We start from the raw sequence: 14,302 nt of genomic DNA, 5'->3' as shown, positions 1-14,302 counted from the left end.
GTCATGGCCAGCTGGCAAGGCAGGTGTGCAGGGCTGTGAAGCAGAACCCCTCGTTCCTGCAGCTCCCCTACAGTTCTGCTCCTACTAGCAACAAGAGCAAGCCGACCGCACCAGGCTGGCTTCCTGGATAAGGGTGGTGGGGGAGAGAAGGAAATCCATAGGCAAGTGGATCTAGGAGGGGTCCGCACGGCACAAACCTCATTTGCTTTGAAGGAGCAGGAATAATCTTTCTTCTTGTTGGCTAAAAGACCAGTTACTGAAAAGACCAAGAAGGCCAGGTGGTGGGTGAGGGCAGGCAGGAGGTACAAAGTTGTGCACCCAGTGGTGGTAGTGCTGATGTGTGTGCGTGTGTGTGTGTGTGTGTGTGTGTGTGTGTGTCCTGATTTGTGGCTATGGTGGTTCTCGTCAAAACCTAAGTGCTGGTCTCATAGGCTGGTTCTTGCTGATTCATCGGGTATGGGAAGGGTGACAGTGACTGAGCCCTGGGTAGTGTTGGGAGACTCAGCTAGATAGCTACAAGGTCCAGCTTAGACCCTTGGTTATATTCACCATGCTTAAACTGTACCATCCTGAAACTCTGGGAAGGTTTTATATCCTTAGACTGGGACTCAGGCAAAGTCATCCCTTTTCTGCCATCTTTACTGGTTCTGCCAGCCCAGGGTGTCAGATCTCATTACTGATGGTTGTGAGCCACCATGTGGTTGCTGGGAATTGAACTTAGGACCTTTGGAAGAGCAGTCAGTGCTCTTAACTGCTAAGCCATCTCTCCAGCCCCCACCTCCAGCTTTGCCCCTTAATAGCCCATGACCATGGTTGACTTGTTTAAGCTCACTGGACTTTGATGTTTCTGTTCCTAAGTAACTGGTTCTGAGGCCCTAGGGTCCTGATGAGAGCTAAATACAGTATTGCCTAAATGGAATTGGTTGGCCCAGAGTTAATGCTCGGTAAATGCTAGCAAACAATAAGTTGATACCTCTACAGAACTCCTTAGGCCATCTTTAAAAGTTTGTTTTTCTTCCTAATTGTATGTACTTGTGTGTACCTGCGTAGGGGTATGTGAACATGAGTTTGAGGTCCTGTGGCGGCCAGAAGAGGGAGATGGATCCCCTAGAGTTACAAACAGTTGTGAGATGCCCAACATGGATGCTTGGGTGTGAACTCTAGTCCTCCAGAAGGGCAGCTCTTAACCCCTGAGCCACTCCCTAGCCTTCCCTTCTCCCCCCACCCCAGACCACCTTCATTTTTGAATCACCCCTGAGACCTGGCCTTCCAATCGTCTGGAAGTGGAGGGCAGAGAGCTGGCCTGGCTCTTTAGGTAGCAGTGGGCCTGGATGCCTGGGAGGGAGAGGGGGACGGAAGGCGGAGCTGAAGGAAAGCTAGCTCTTTTTGACACTGTTCCTAAGTTGCTGAGGATAGCTCAGAATTGGGAGACCCAGAAAAGACAGCACATCCTGCTCTTGACATATGGAAGGCGAGATAGGGGAGCATGGGCAGGCGAGAACTACTCCCTCTCCCACCAGACAAAGTGTGCAACCACAGAGGAGACCCATCTCACAGACCAGTGCTCTCACCACCCCTCCTCTCCCTCCTTGGCCCAAATCAAGGGTGTAATTTGGTTCTTTTGTTCATGGAAAAGACAGAGATAATGGCTGCCTATGCCTTCAGTTTAAGGGATAGTGGACCCTCTCTTCCCTGCATCTCTCTCCTCATTCCTGTCCCCCCTCCCCAGGAGAGACTCATCAGCACCATCTCAGATAAGCCAATGGCTTGACCATGGCACTAGGTAATCCTGAGGGCTGAGGTGGCTTTCATTGTCATACAAGGGAATGTATGAACCCTGTGTCTGCACTGTCACGGTAACTCTGTGAAGTTGTGCTGCCCTTAGGACCACCTTCCAGGTGCTGAACCCGAGGCTTAGAGAGGTAAAGGTGCTGTTGATGGTTGCTATGACAGACCCAGCTTAAATTAGATGTTCTGGCTTCAGGTAGCCAAACTCTCCCCATTCCCTTGAATAGTTATTTGTCCTGTGCTGTGAAATTAGTGTCCAAAGAGTAACGTTCCCCAATACCTGCTACTCTAAGTATGCTCCATATATCCCAGTCATATTAGCATCCTCAAGTGGCTGCTTCTTCTTCTTCTTCTTCTTCTTCTTCTTCTTCTTCTTCTTCTTCTTCTTCTTCTTCTTCTTCTTCTTCTTCTTCTTCTTCTTCTTCTTTTCTCCTTCTCCTTCTTTTTCCTTCTCCTTCTCCTCCTTCTCCTTCTCCTTCTCCTCCTCCCCCCTCCTCCTCTTCTTCTACTTCTTCATCTTCCCCTTCTCCTCCCTCCTCCTCCTCCCCTTTCTCTCCCTCCCCTCCTCCTCCTTTTGCCTTTCAAGACAGGGTTTCCCTATGTAGCCTTGGCTGACCTAGAACTCCCTCAGTAGACCAGGCTGGCCGCAAACTCAGAGACCCATCTGCCTCTGCCTCCCAAGTGCTGGGATTAAAGGTGTGAGTCACCACCGCCCAGCTCAAGCTTCATTTTTTAAAAGTCTTGGCTGTATACATAGTACAATCTTTTTAAAAAAAAACCTGTACTATTAATGATTTATTTTATGTTTATGTATATTTATCTTATGTATATGACTATGCTGTCTTCATGCACTCCAGAAGAGGGGATTAGATCCCATTACAGATGGTTGTAAGTCACCCTGTGGATGCTGGAAATTGAACTCAGGACCTTTGGGAAAGTAGCTATTGCTCTTAACTGCTGAGCCATCTCACCAGGCCCTCAAGCTCTATTCTTTTTGTTTGTTTGTCTGGTTTTTGTTTTTCAAAACAGGGTTTCTCTGTATAGCCCTAGCTGTTCTGGAACTCACTCTGTATACCAGGCTGGCCTCGAACTCAGAAATCCGCCTGCCTCTGACTCCCAAGTGCTGGGATTAAAGGAGTGCGCCACCACCGCTGCCCGTCTTCAAGCTTCATTCTTAACAGAGCCCATGCTTGGCTAACCCTTCAGTTTTCTGCATCTCTCCCATACACTCCAGAGCTAGCTTAGAGCCACATCTGGGTGGGGCATTGCCTTTTGGGTTATACATGAAATGAAGTAAGAATGCAGGTCTAGGATGGAACAGTATATGGAGAAAGGCTGGGTGCTACTTTAGGTTTCCATGGCAACAGTCTCCTCGCTGCCTCTGCCTGCTGCTTGAGAGCTTGGGTGGCAAGGTGGGAGAGGTAAACCATTCTCTCCTCCCCTCCCACACCTGCCCTGCAGGCCAGAGCCAGATGGAGCTGAAACCCTGAACTGACCAGCTGGCTGGGTGGAGCCCCACCTACCTTCTAGGGCCCTCATAGCTGAGCGTCTTCCATCCCTAAGACAACAGCAATCTTCTCTCCAAACCCTAAAGGCTATAAATTCCTTGAGGAGGATGCCATGTTTGAACCTCCAGGGTCTGCCTGGGGCTTGGCAAGAGCAGATGTTTGACGAAGTAGATTCATCTTGTATGTGTTTTTCATTTTCTTGTGTATGAGTGTTTTGCCTGCATGTATATCTGTGCACCACATGTGTGCCTGGTGCTTGTGGATGCCAGAAGAGGCTGCCCAAACCCCGGGAGCTGGAATTACAGATACTTGTGGGCTTCTGTGCAGATCCTCTGGGAGAATAGCAAGTGCTCTTAACCCCTAAATCATCTCTCCAGCCCCAGATCTCTCTTGTTGGATGGGTTGATGGGCAAACCAGTGACCCATCCCACTCTCTAGACAGAGTTTATTTTAACTTCTTGAAAATGCTATATTCAGTCTCCCCCATGGCTCTTTGTCAATGTGGTCCCCTCTAGCCATCCCGCCTCACTGCTCAGTGCTAACTCCTGCACCTCAACATCTCGGTTTGGGGGTCACCTTGCCAAAAGTCAAAAATGTTTTCCCTTTAAAAGAAACCAGCAAGGATCTAGAGAGATGTCTCAGTGGGTGGTCCACGCTGCCAGTAACCCTGCTTCAGGCGTCTGATGCTTTCTCCTAGCCTATGGGCCCTTGAACACCTGTGCACAATACACCCCCTGTAATTTACAAAGATATTTAAAAATGAATAAATAAAAGACACCAAGAGTTGGAAAGACAAGCGATAGAATGGTGCAGGATGTCTGGGATAGAGGGGTTTGAGCAGAAGGCCCTAAGGTGATCTCTCCACCTTGTCTGTCCTTTCACAGCAAAGCTGTAGCTGAGTGGATGCCTCAGATCTGACGTGGACCTTCCCTGGAGAGCTGCCTCAGGTGGGAAATGTCTCTAGGACTTGGGGGAGGGGGAGTGGTGGCGTGTGTGTGTGTGTGTGTGTGTGTGTGTGTGTATGTGTGTGTGTGTGTGTGTGTGTGTGTGTGTGTGTGTTTTCAACTTCCAGTACCTTCTGCTTTGACATGGGCTCCCCCAAGTGGCCATTGTGAGAACTGTAGCTCCTTGCTGGAGTGGACCTCCAGCTAGGGATGGTTTTTGCACAGCTGCTCTCTCGCCCTGGGGATGCTGTGCTGTGCTGTGTGTTCAGGCTTACGATGGACACGCTTCATGTTCAGTGCCAACTACGGTAGGTTAGTGTCTGAGCTGGAGGAGGCAGTAAAACCCAGGACACCTCATTAGAATAGAGAGGAAAGCGGAGGGCACTGGGCTTTTGTTAGACACTAACTCAGAGGGTAGGAATGTGAAAATTTTATGTTTTGCTTCTTTTCTTGAGGTGAATCTCATTATGCCTTCAACCCCTGCTATTTAAAAGAATATTGTTACTTACTCTTTGACAATTTTGCGTATGGACACACTGTATCTTGATCCTGTTCATCCCAAATCCCCTCCAGCTCGCTCTGGGACCCTTAAAACCTCCCTTCTTCACCTTCATATCCTCTTTAAAAACCTAAGCCCTATCCCTGCCTCCTGCGTATGTATGAACATGGGGCTGCTCCCCAGAGCGTGGCCAGCCTACCAGAGCTGCACTCCTGAGAAAAGACAACTCCCCCTCTTCCAGGAGCCGCCAATTGCCAATAACTCCTTAGCGACCGGTGAGGCCTGCCACGCCGGAATGTTGATTGTCTTGATTTTGAGCAGGTATTATAGAGTAACCATAGCTGTTGTGTGTTGACGGGGACACAGGCCATCCTGCATCCAGAGGACCACAGTTTACAGCCCCCCTTCCCATCTTATTTTTCCCATCCCATCTTCTACAATGTTTCCTGAACCTTGAGGGGTGGGTTGGGTGATATAAATGTCGCAGTTAGGGATCAGTAGTTAGCGGCCGCATACTCTCAGCACTTAGCAGCACTGCCTGCTGCAGGACGAAGCTTCTTCCACGGAGGTTCAGAGCAGCACTGATCTAGGGTTGACAGCTACTTTTGCGAGTTAGCTCACTTCCCAGACTACCTCATCTTCTGCTCTCTGCTCTCCTTCATCCCAACCTCCCATTCATCCCAGCTCCTGAGATGACAGCCCTGGGACCTCCAGGGACGTCACATCCACATCTCCTGTTACAGGCTTTATAGGCTGCTTCCCACGTTCCGGTCACTGCTTTGTAGGGCCCACACATCTCAACTCTCCAGACTCCCAACAGCCCTGCAGAGCGTGGCAGCTGCTGTCACCATCTTTAATATGACAGACGAGGAAACCAAGGCGTAGAGACCTCTGGTGCCTTACTCAAGATCACTGGGCGTGGAGCAATTGTCAGAGCTGAGCTCCGGTGTCACAGAACCTACAGAGTGCAACGGCACCCGATTCCTCAGCCACACACACACACACACACACACACACACACACAGAGTTCCTGGAGCATCCCCTTGGAGAAACTGTTTCTCCCCAGCGGTGGCCTGTGGTGGACAGCAGTCCCCTGCACTCTTCCTTACAGCTTCCAGGCTCTTCCTTGGCCCCACTGCAGCCCTGTCTTGGGTTGTGGTACCTCTCCTTGGGACAGTTGTCCACTGTTCCCGAGTCCCTGGCTTCTGCCCTGACCCCTCTCTTGTCTCTTCTCTGCTTCAGTGATCTGGTCCTTTGCCTCTGAGAGCTGTGTTTGTTTCCTGCTGATGTCTCCAGGTTGTCTTCTGGATCCCCACGCACTGTCTTGACTTGTCCAGCCAGGTTACTGCTATCAGCCCCCTTGCCCCATCTTTCCCCAGCCAACGACAGAAACTCCATTTTCTTTTTCCGGTTTCTTGAGCTAAAGTCCTCAGGAGCATCCTGGCTCCTCGCCATCTTTCATCTTCCCCACCCAGTCTGCTAGGAACTCTCACTGGCTCCCTGTTCGAAGTGTCCAGCTGTTCTTCACCACCCTCCCACAGCCAACCCTGCCCACAGTCCCACTGTCCGGACCCCAAGGGGCCTCTCCTTGCTTATGTGTCCCTACTTGATCTCTGTGTCCCCAACTAAAAGGATTCTTTAAAACGTAGGTGACCTTATGCCTGTAGGACCTCTCCTCCTCTTCCCTTGTCCTCCCTTCTGTCCCTCGACACGCTGGGAGACCGTTGTCTCTGTTTAGGAGAGTGCTTTATAACACAAGCAAAAGGTGGCTTGTGCCTGCAGTGGTTACTGATCCTCCCCCTGTTATGTTTCTTCCCACTAGGCTACGATGAAGGAGGGCTCTTTATTCTCCACAGTCACTGAGGTTCAGGCAGCACGTGTATGGCACAAAGCAGTTGATCACAAAGTATTTGAGTTAATTGATTGATTGATTGATTGATTGAGCCTTCTCTTGAGTGAGAGCAAAAAGACTCTGGGTAGGGTGAGGTCTGCTTGTAACTAGCTTTGTATCTAAGGTTTTACTGGGATGCCCGGCTGCACTGAATGAGTGCGGACCTGGGCAGGTGCTGGTCTTCTTGGTTCCAAGACAAGGTAAGACAGGGAGTTTACCAGCTAGGGAGATGGCTCAGTCAGCAAAGTGTTTGTCTAGAAAGCGTGAGGACCCAAGTTTAATCTGCAGGACCCACATAAGAGTGTCAGGTGTGGTGACCTGTGGTTGTAATCCCTGGGTTGGAGAGGCAGAAACAGGAAACCCCTCAGATGTGCCAGAGACCCTGTGTAGCCTAGTTGATCCTCTGCATCCAGCATTCTGCATCCTTAGGGTCTTTTTTCCCCTAGGTCAAACAGAACAACATAAGGAATCACTCAGGGAGTGGGAACTAATCTCATTTGTGCAGCCATGAAGTTTAGACTGTTGTAACCTCGTGGTATAAGGCTGGTGCCACTGAACAGGCCAGCTCTTCTCCCTTGATGTCGTAGTTCTAAATGCAGTGTTGGGCCCTGGGTTTCACATGTCCCCCAGTCTAGTTGACTGGCATCCTAGGTGTATGTCCCCATCCTTCCCAGCAGTTTTATGTGTTTTGCAGAGTGGGGAGCAGTCCCAGAGTCTGACAGAGACCTTCTGCCTGGCCGGGAAGCCGTGTGCCCAAGATGTCTGCCTCTTCAGTGAGCGTGGGCCAGAAGTATCGGAACATGACGGTGCATGAGTGTTTCCAGTCCCGGAGCACTGTCCTCCAGGGGCAGCCCTTTGGGGGGATACCCACTGTGCTTGTACTCAACATCATCTTATGGGTGGTAAGTCTTGGGTGCCGTGGGAGAGACACAGGGAGGGCTTAGCCGGGATCCGCTGTGCAGCTCTGACAAGGGATGCAGTGGGGATCCCAGTTCAAAGCACACCAGCCACAGTAATGGTGCAGCCTAGGTGGCCCAGCGGGGAGGGCCTTTGGGGTTGGAAGGCAGGCAGAATTTCTGAGGCTCTCTCTATACCAGGAAAGAAAAGTCCATTGCCCTAGGGCCTTCCTTCTCTGTCCGTTTGCTGGTTCTGTCGTGGGGTATTCTCATTTTAATTACACCAGACACGCCCTCAGCGCCTCCACTCCACAAGCTGACCATCTATCTCTGTGTCAGGAGATGCCCAGTTCAAAGGGACAGCTCCTCCCAAGACAGAACATATCACCTGATGTGGGGGACTCTGTAGATTTCAGGGATAGGGTGTTTCCCCTCTGAGTGAAGGGGGCTGGTGCAGAAGAAGGCATATGCGAAGTCTCCCGCTCCACTTGCTTTTCTGGGTCTGCAGTTCGTTGTCTTGCTTTACTCCTTCCTCCGGAAAGCTGCGTGGGACTACGGGCGCCTGGCTCTGCTGATACACAACGACAGGTAAAGGGAGCAGGATGCAGAGAGCCCCACTCCCCTGGGAGACACTGCCTGGTCTCCTGGCGAAGCCTCGGGAAGAGTCTCATCAGCGAGTGGCATCCTGTCTCTTGCCTCTGCCCCTGTATTGATCTCGATGAAGGCATGGGAATGTGAAGCCATCCCTGGGCACAAAGCCATGCTTGTGTCTGATCTTAGACTTTCTGGAACCCATGGCTTGACTTCCAAAGTTCATTATGCACCCCACAGCAGGGGTGGGGTCTGTCTATCCCCAGAGCTGCCCGACCAGCTTAGAGCTAAGGCCTGCAGCTCACAGCTATGGGAAAGAGCAACCTCTGTCCCTCACCTAGAGAACCTAGAGGGAGTAGTGCAGGTGCCTGAGAACCTTGTCTCTTTTTCTATCTCCCCGCCTCCCTTCCTGGCGGCCAGCCTGACCTCGCTGATCTATGGAGAACAAAGTGAGAAGTCGTCTCCCTCAGAGATTTCCCTGGAGGCAGAACGCAGGGACAGGGTAAGTAAGGGCAAGTGCTCTGCCCTGAGGGACCCCAACCCTGGACAGGCAGTCATGGTGCACAGAGCAGTAACTGCGTCTTCCCTAGATCCTAGAACGCCTTCCTTTCATCATCCGGGAGTCTCAACCTTGCCCGGCCCTGCCCAACACAGCCTGTGTTCTGTTTCCTCTTTCCTGTGGATTTCTGACCCTGCCATTCATTTGACCAGTTTCTATGGGTACCCGTGTATGTGGGCCCGAGAGATGGACAATAGACACCATGGACCAAGTTGTGCCTCATGGTACTTTCTTCCAGGGCTGGGAGACAAGCAGGTAGATAGTGTAGAAGACAAGGATGAATGTGTGATGGGAGAGGGGGGGAAGGAGAGGCTTATCATAGTGCGGGGTGAGAACAGCATTGTGGTTGGTGGTCAGGAATGGTGCTGGGCAGAACATGGCATCTGTGCGGAGATCTGATGGAGAAGAGAGGAGACAAAGCAACTGTATTCCTCATGCCCACCATCCTGTCTGTGTGCCTCAGCATCGTCAGCTGACTAGACAGTGGCCTTTCCCTCACTCCTCACCCCTCCCCAACTCCTCAAATATGTCATCACCCCCTGACTCCACCAGTGCCCCTAGGCCACTGCCTCTAAGTCCTGTGGTCTCTCTTCAGTCCTCATCCTAGCCTGTCTCTCAGAAAGAGAGGCGTGTCCAAACTGTGGGCTGAGGGTCGCATGTGTCCCGGGATAGCTGTGACTATGGCCCAGCTGATTTGTAGATGGCAGTGCAATATCACAACGTTGAAAAGGTCGGCACACACACTGGATCTTTCTGCCTTCAACGGTTGATCCGCTTGGGTCTGTGGCTGGCGTGCTGTTTTATTTTTCCTACCTCTCTGACTTGCAGAGTCCTCCCCTGACTATCTCAACCCCCCCTCCATGTTCTCTGCCTCTCCAGCCTCTCCTCTCCGTGACCTTCAAAGTCAAATACCATGCAGGAATTCGATATGCTTAGAGCGTCCCACGACACCGTCCACCCAGTTCTAATCCCTGATCTCAGCCCTTCCCTGCCACCACCTCACTCTTACCCAGGCACCTGAGCATGGCCCGTTCCTTTCCCGAGTTGTGTTGCTTTTACCATCTCGAACCAACCAGCCCTGCCCAGGCTCTCCTAGTCTCTTGCCAGGGTGGCTTCAGTAGATCTAAGTGACCCCTTGAGATCCTCCCTTTTGCCCATCTCATCCGTTTCCCATCTGCATCCAGAGCCACGCCTGTGAACCGAGACACTGGTTCTCCTGTGCCTGCTTTCTGTTTCTTCCTAATGCTTTTCCAATCCATTGCAGATGTCTTTCTTCCCCGCCTGGTGGTTCGCTCCTGTGCCCCATATCCGATCTGTGTCTTGACAGTGGATGTTGCTCCTTTCCCATCTCAGAACCTCCCATGATTTTCCTCCCTTTCCTTCCCCGGTGGCCCTTTTCTGAGTCTCCTCACCCTGCGATCCTCACCAACCCGTATGAGTCCAGAACTTGTGTTTTCTGCTCAAGGAGAAAGCGTTCCTTTAACATCCCTAACCCTGTCTGGAATGACCCCTCACCTGCATAACCAGCTCCCTGTGTCTGCTTCCTTCCCCGAGTGACCCCCGCATCGCAGTGCCTGGTCAAGCCCATGTTGTAAGCACAACACAGATCTATTGTTCGTGGTAGATGGGAGCACATTTCTTCTATGGCTCACCCCTTCAAGAGACCAGGTCTTCCTCTTATCCAATGTATGAATCCTTAGGGGAGTCATTCTGGCTCTTGGTGGACTTAAGATCAAAGGAAGACAGCGAGTGACATTGGCCTGGCATTATATGCAGGCTTATTTCCAGACACCCTGCCCTGTAGGTCTATGTGTCTCCTGTGTCTTGCAAGACTAAAAAGGTTACTTTTCTTTCTTAAAAATGAAGAAGCTTGTCATTCGTCTAGACACCCCAGTAAGTTCTAAGCCACCCTGGGCTGTATAGTAAGACTTTATCTTAAACAAACAAGAAAAAAAAAATAAGAAGGCAAATCAGTATGCAGGAGGAGGGCAGGTGCAGGGAGGTGGCCATTACAGCAGCGAAGGCTCTGAGCCAAGTGGATCCCCAGGGAGTGCTCGGGCAAGCCAGGCATTTGTTATGACCCCTATGTCATGGGATGTAGAGGACAGGGACAGAGACACATCCACTCTGCTAAGCTGTCACTCCGTCTCATCAGCTGAGTGGGCCACGGCAGCTGATGGCCCTTCCCTGTAGGGTGGACTAAGAAGAGAGGGAGCGTCTTGTCCACTGGCATTCAGTGACTGACTTTTCTGCGGAGTGTTGGATTCAAGGACATTGTCTTAGTCCCAGCTTGACAGCCTACAGGGGGGAAAGGTTTGTCAGAGTCGGAGGGTTCAGTGTGTGCTCAGCTGACTGCTCTACAGAGGAGCAGGAGATGGAGAGGAGAGGAACAAGATACACTCTTCAACAGTGTGCCCCACTGACCTACTTTCTCCTCACCTCGTAACAGCCCATTCACCTATGACCATCAATGGACTGAGCCATGAATGATTTTAGCACGCTCACATCTTCGTAGTGCCACCAACTGGGACCAGACCTTCAACACGGGAACCTTTAAAAGGGAGGGGATGTCACTTTAGACTCAAACTTAGAAGGTGGGCCTTGTGCCAGGGGAACAATTGACTTTCTTTTTGCCGGCCCTTGCTGTTCCCTTTTAGGGAGAACTTTTCTCCACTCCCTTGACGTTCTAGAGATTTGCCTATCAAGCAGGTCTGCCTAGTTCACAGAAAAGAAACACAACCAAACCAGGGCCAGTCCAGAGATGCAACCTTGGCCAAGCTTTTGTGACCCTGGAGGGAATTAAACACATGAAAGCAGTTAATCAACCATCACCTCTACCAACTGAGAGCCACAGGCCCCAGCCCACCCTCACAGACAGCCTTCCCAGCTGACTCTCCTCTTGGGGCTCCCCACAACCTTCCTATGGCCGAGGCTGCCTTTCCCAGATACCTAGAAACTCCAGACAGCAAGATCCAAGAAAAAAGCATCTTCAGTGGTACAAGACACTGAGACAAGAGCCCACGCTCACTCAAACTATTTCTTACAACAAAGGACTCGTTTAAGGCTCAAGTTTAGGGAGATTGAAGAGACAGCTGCTTCAGGCACAGCTAGACACTGGAAGTCTAGCATTGCCAGTAGGGCCCCTCTGGAGTTCCACTCTGAACTGGCTTTGTTCTCAGACTGTCTACATGTGGCATCAGAGATGCCATTAAGACACTGCAGACTACCCTGCCAACACCCATATCATTCTCTTAAGAGAATTTTAAGTAGCTCCTTTTACATCATTTCCCCATTGGCCAGCTGATCATTGAAGGTAAACTCAGTGATGAACAGCACTGGACCACTTCTCAGGAGGAAGCCACAGTGACAGGAAGGAGCATCACCCATCCATCCAGGAGTGCCCCCAGCCCTCCTTCCAGGCCCCATTCCCTGTATCAGAATGGCAAGGATGCCCACTCACTTCAGGGAGACATCTCTCTTAGTTCTTACTCCATTCTAGAAAGTTCCCTCTATGGGAGGAGACCCCCGACACAATCCTTCCTTTGCTCTCTGGGTCCCCATAACCAGGCAAAGTAACCCAGGTTGGCTTTTCTCAGTTTTTTCTCCTTTTCCCCCCAGGGCTTCTCTTCCTGGTTCTTCAACAGCCTAACCATGAGGTAAGTGCCACTCTTGGAGATTCTGATAGTGTTGTCCAGGGTTGCAGTGAGATAGGAAAGGGCTGCAGACATCAGCCTCACCTAGTGTAGGCAGAGACTCCTTTCCCAGGTTGTAGCTGGTATATGGGAACGGAGCACGGCACTGGGCCCCTGGCACCTGTCTTCTCCCTTGGGGAAGGAACCCATGTAAAAGCAGCGTTAGTATTCCCATGAATACAAAAGCAAGCCTGTGGATTCTACTCCAGGAAAAGCTATCGTTGTACACCTGCTTGGTCTCTGTGCTCACCATACACCATATTTGTCAGGAAGAATCAAATATCTTGAGCAGAAGGGCAGATGTCCCCTCCCTGAGCCTGGGTGACAAAGGCACGGCCTTGCCCACCTTGCCTTCTGGATTTCTGTAGAGCCAGCCTACAAGACACATGTTCTCTCTCACTTCTCCAATACTAGACATTTATTAGAGTTAGCCTTGGCTATACCCTTAGTGCAGCGACATGCAGACGCACATATATGTGATCTCATGTGTACAGGCATATACAATCATGCATACAGGTATGTGTACTCATTAAGACTCATTTATAAGCCAGGTGGTGGTGGTGCACGCCTGTAATCCCAGCACTCTGGGAGGCAGAGGCAGGCGGATTTCTGAGTTCGAGGCCAGTCTGGTCTACAGAGTGAGTTGCAGGACAGCCAGGGCTATACAGAGAAACCCTGTCTCGAAAAAACCAAATCAAAAAAACAAAACAAAACAAAAAAGACTCATTCATACACACACATAGGCACATACATTAACATTCATTCATACATACATGCATGTGTGTTCTCAGCCTTTCCTTGCTTGTGTTGAGTCATATATAATTCCAGTCTCTGTCTAAATATTGCCCATCTGCTGACCCTTCTCCAGTTTCTTTTCTGGCCAGGTGACCCCTGCTATACATGGTATAGCCTCACCACTCCTGCATTAGCCAGGATTCTCTAAAGTAACAGAACTCATAGAGTGAGTCCCTCTATATAAAGGGGCTTTGTTGGAATAATTGACAGTATTGTGGTCCAGCTAATCCAAAAATGGATGCCTGTGAATGGAAGGTCCAAGAACCCAGTAGCTATTCAGTCCACAAGGCTGCACCCCTCAGCTGGACTCAGTGCCTGCTGGCATCCTGAAGAAGTAGGCTCTAGGGCTGGAGAGATGGCTTAGAGGTTAAGAATGCTGACTGCTCTTCCAAAGGTCCTGAGTTCAAAGCCACATGGTGGCTCACAATCATCTGTAATGATATCTTATGCCCTCTTCTGGAATGTCTGAAGACAGTGTACTTAGATATAATAAATAAATCTTTAAAAAAAAAAAAAAAGAAGTAGGCTCTAACATGAATGAAGGGATGGGCTGGCCGATAAGCGCCAGAGCTTACAGGCAGAGAGCTTCCGTCTTCCATGTCCTTCATATAGGCTGCCAGCAGAAGCTGTAGTTCAAATCAAAGGTGGATTTTCCCACCTCAAAGAGCTGGATTAGAAGAGGATCTTCCCACTTCAAATGATGTAATTAAGCAAAAAACTACCCCTCACAGGTGTGCTCAGCCACTTGTGTGTTAGTTAATTCCAAATGCAGCAGGTTGACAACCAAAAGAAGCCATCACAGGAACCGTGTCCTAGCAGCCCGGGGGGCCTTGGCACTCTGCTTCCTTCTGCAAAGGCTGCTGGGCCCCAAGTGTCTCCATACCCACGGTTCCTAGTGGGGCCTTTCTGATACCCACCCCAAGGCACCGCTCCTTCCCATCCGGGACCCCAGAGGCACAGGAAGCTCTTGCTGGGCTGTGGGAGTCCTGAACTGTGCCTAGAACTGTGACTTCTGTGGTGTTGAGGCGGGGCACAGGAGGGGACTCAGCATGGCCTTGGCCTCCACTGCTCCTCCATCCTGATGGGGGGCGGGAAGTGTCAACTTCTCTATGTTGAGTGGCATGTGGCCAGTAGAGAGC

The 14,302-nt window shown here is 50.7% G+C and overlaps 1 protein-coding gene across 5 annotated transcripts in view; it reads left to right on the top strand.

The window, feature by feature from the left end:
• Positions 1-14,302, top strand: part of Tmem63c (transmembrane protein 63C) — a 66,722-nt gene that overhangs the window by 21,638 nt on the left and 30,782 nt on the right. For 4 of the 5 annotated variants that reach the window (XM_052185339.1, XM_052185338.1, XM_052185337.1 and 1 more), the window contains 5 exons: positions 4,181-4,243; positions 7,325-7,532; positions 8,035-8,114; positions 8,538-8,619; positions 12,295-12,332. In XM_052185339.1, the coding sequence (XP_052041299.1) occupies positions 7,389-7,532; positions 8,035-8,114; positions 8,538-8,619; positions 12,295-12,332 (344 nt within the window). In that variant the 5' untranslated portion in view covers positions 4,181-4,243; positions 7,325-7,388. The remainder of the gene's footprint in view (positions 1-4,180; positions 4,244-7,324; positions 7,533-8,034; positions 8,115-8,537; positions 8,620-12,294; positions 12,333-14,302) is intronic. The other variant, XM_052185340.1, reaches the window with a different exon arrangement.

This window comes from Apodemus sylvaticus, chromosome 6 (genome assembly GCF_947179515.1).
Source record: "Apodemus sylvaticus chromosome 6, mApoSyl1.1, whole genome shotgun sequence".
NCBI classification, from domain to species: Eukaryota; Metazoa; Chordata; class Mammalia; order Rodentia; family Muridae; genus Apodemus; species Apodemus sylvaticus.
Note: the sequence above shows the minus strand (reverse complement) of the source record. Positions and strands in the feature narration are given on the sequence as shown.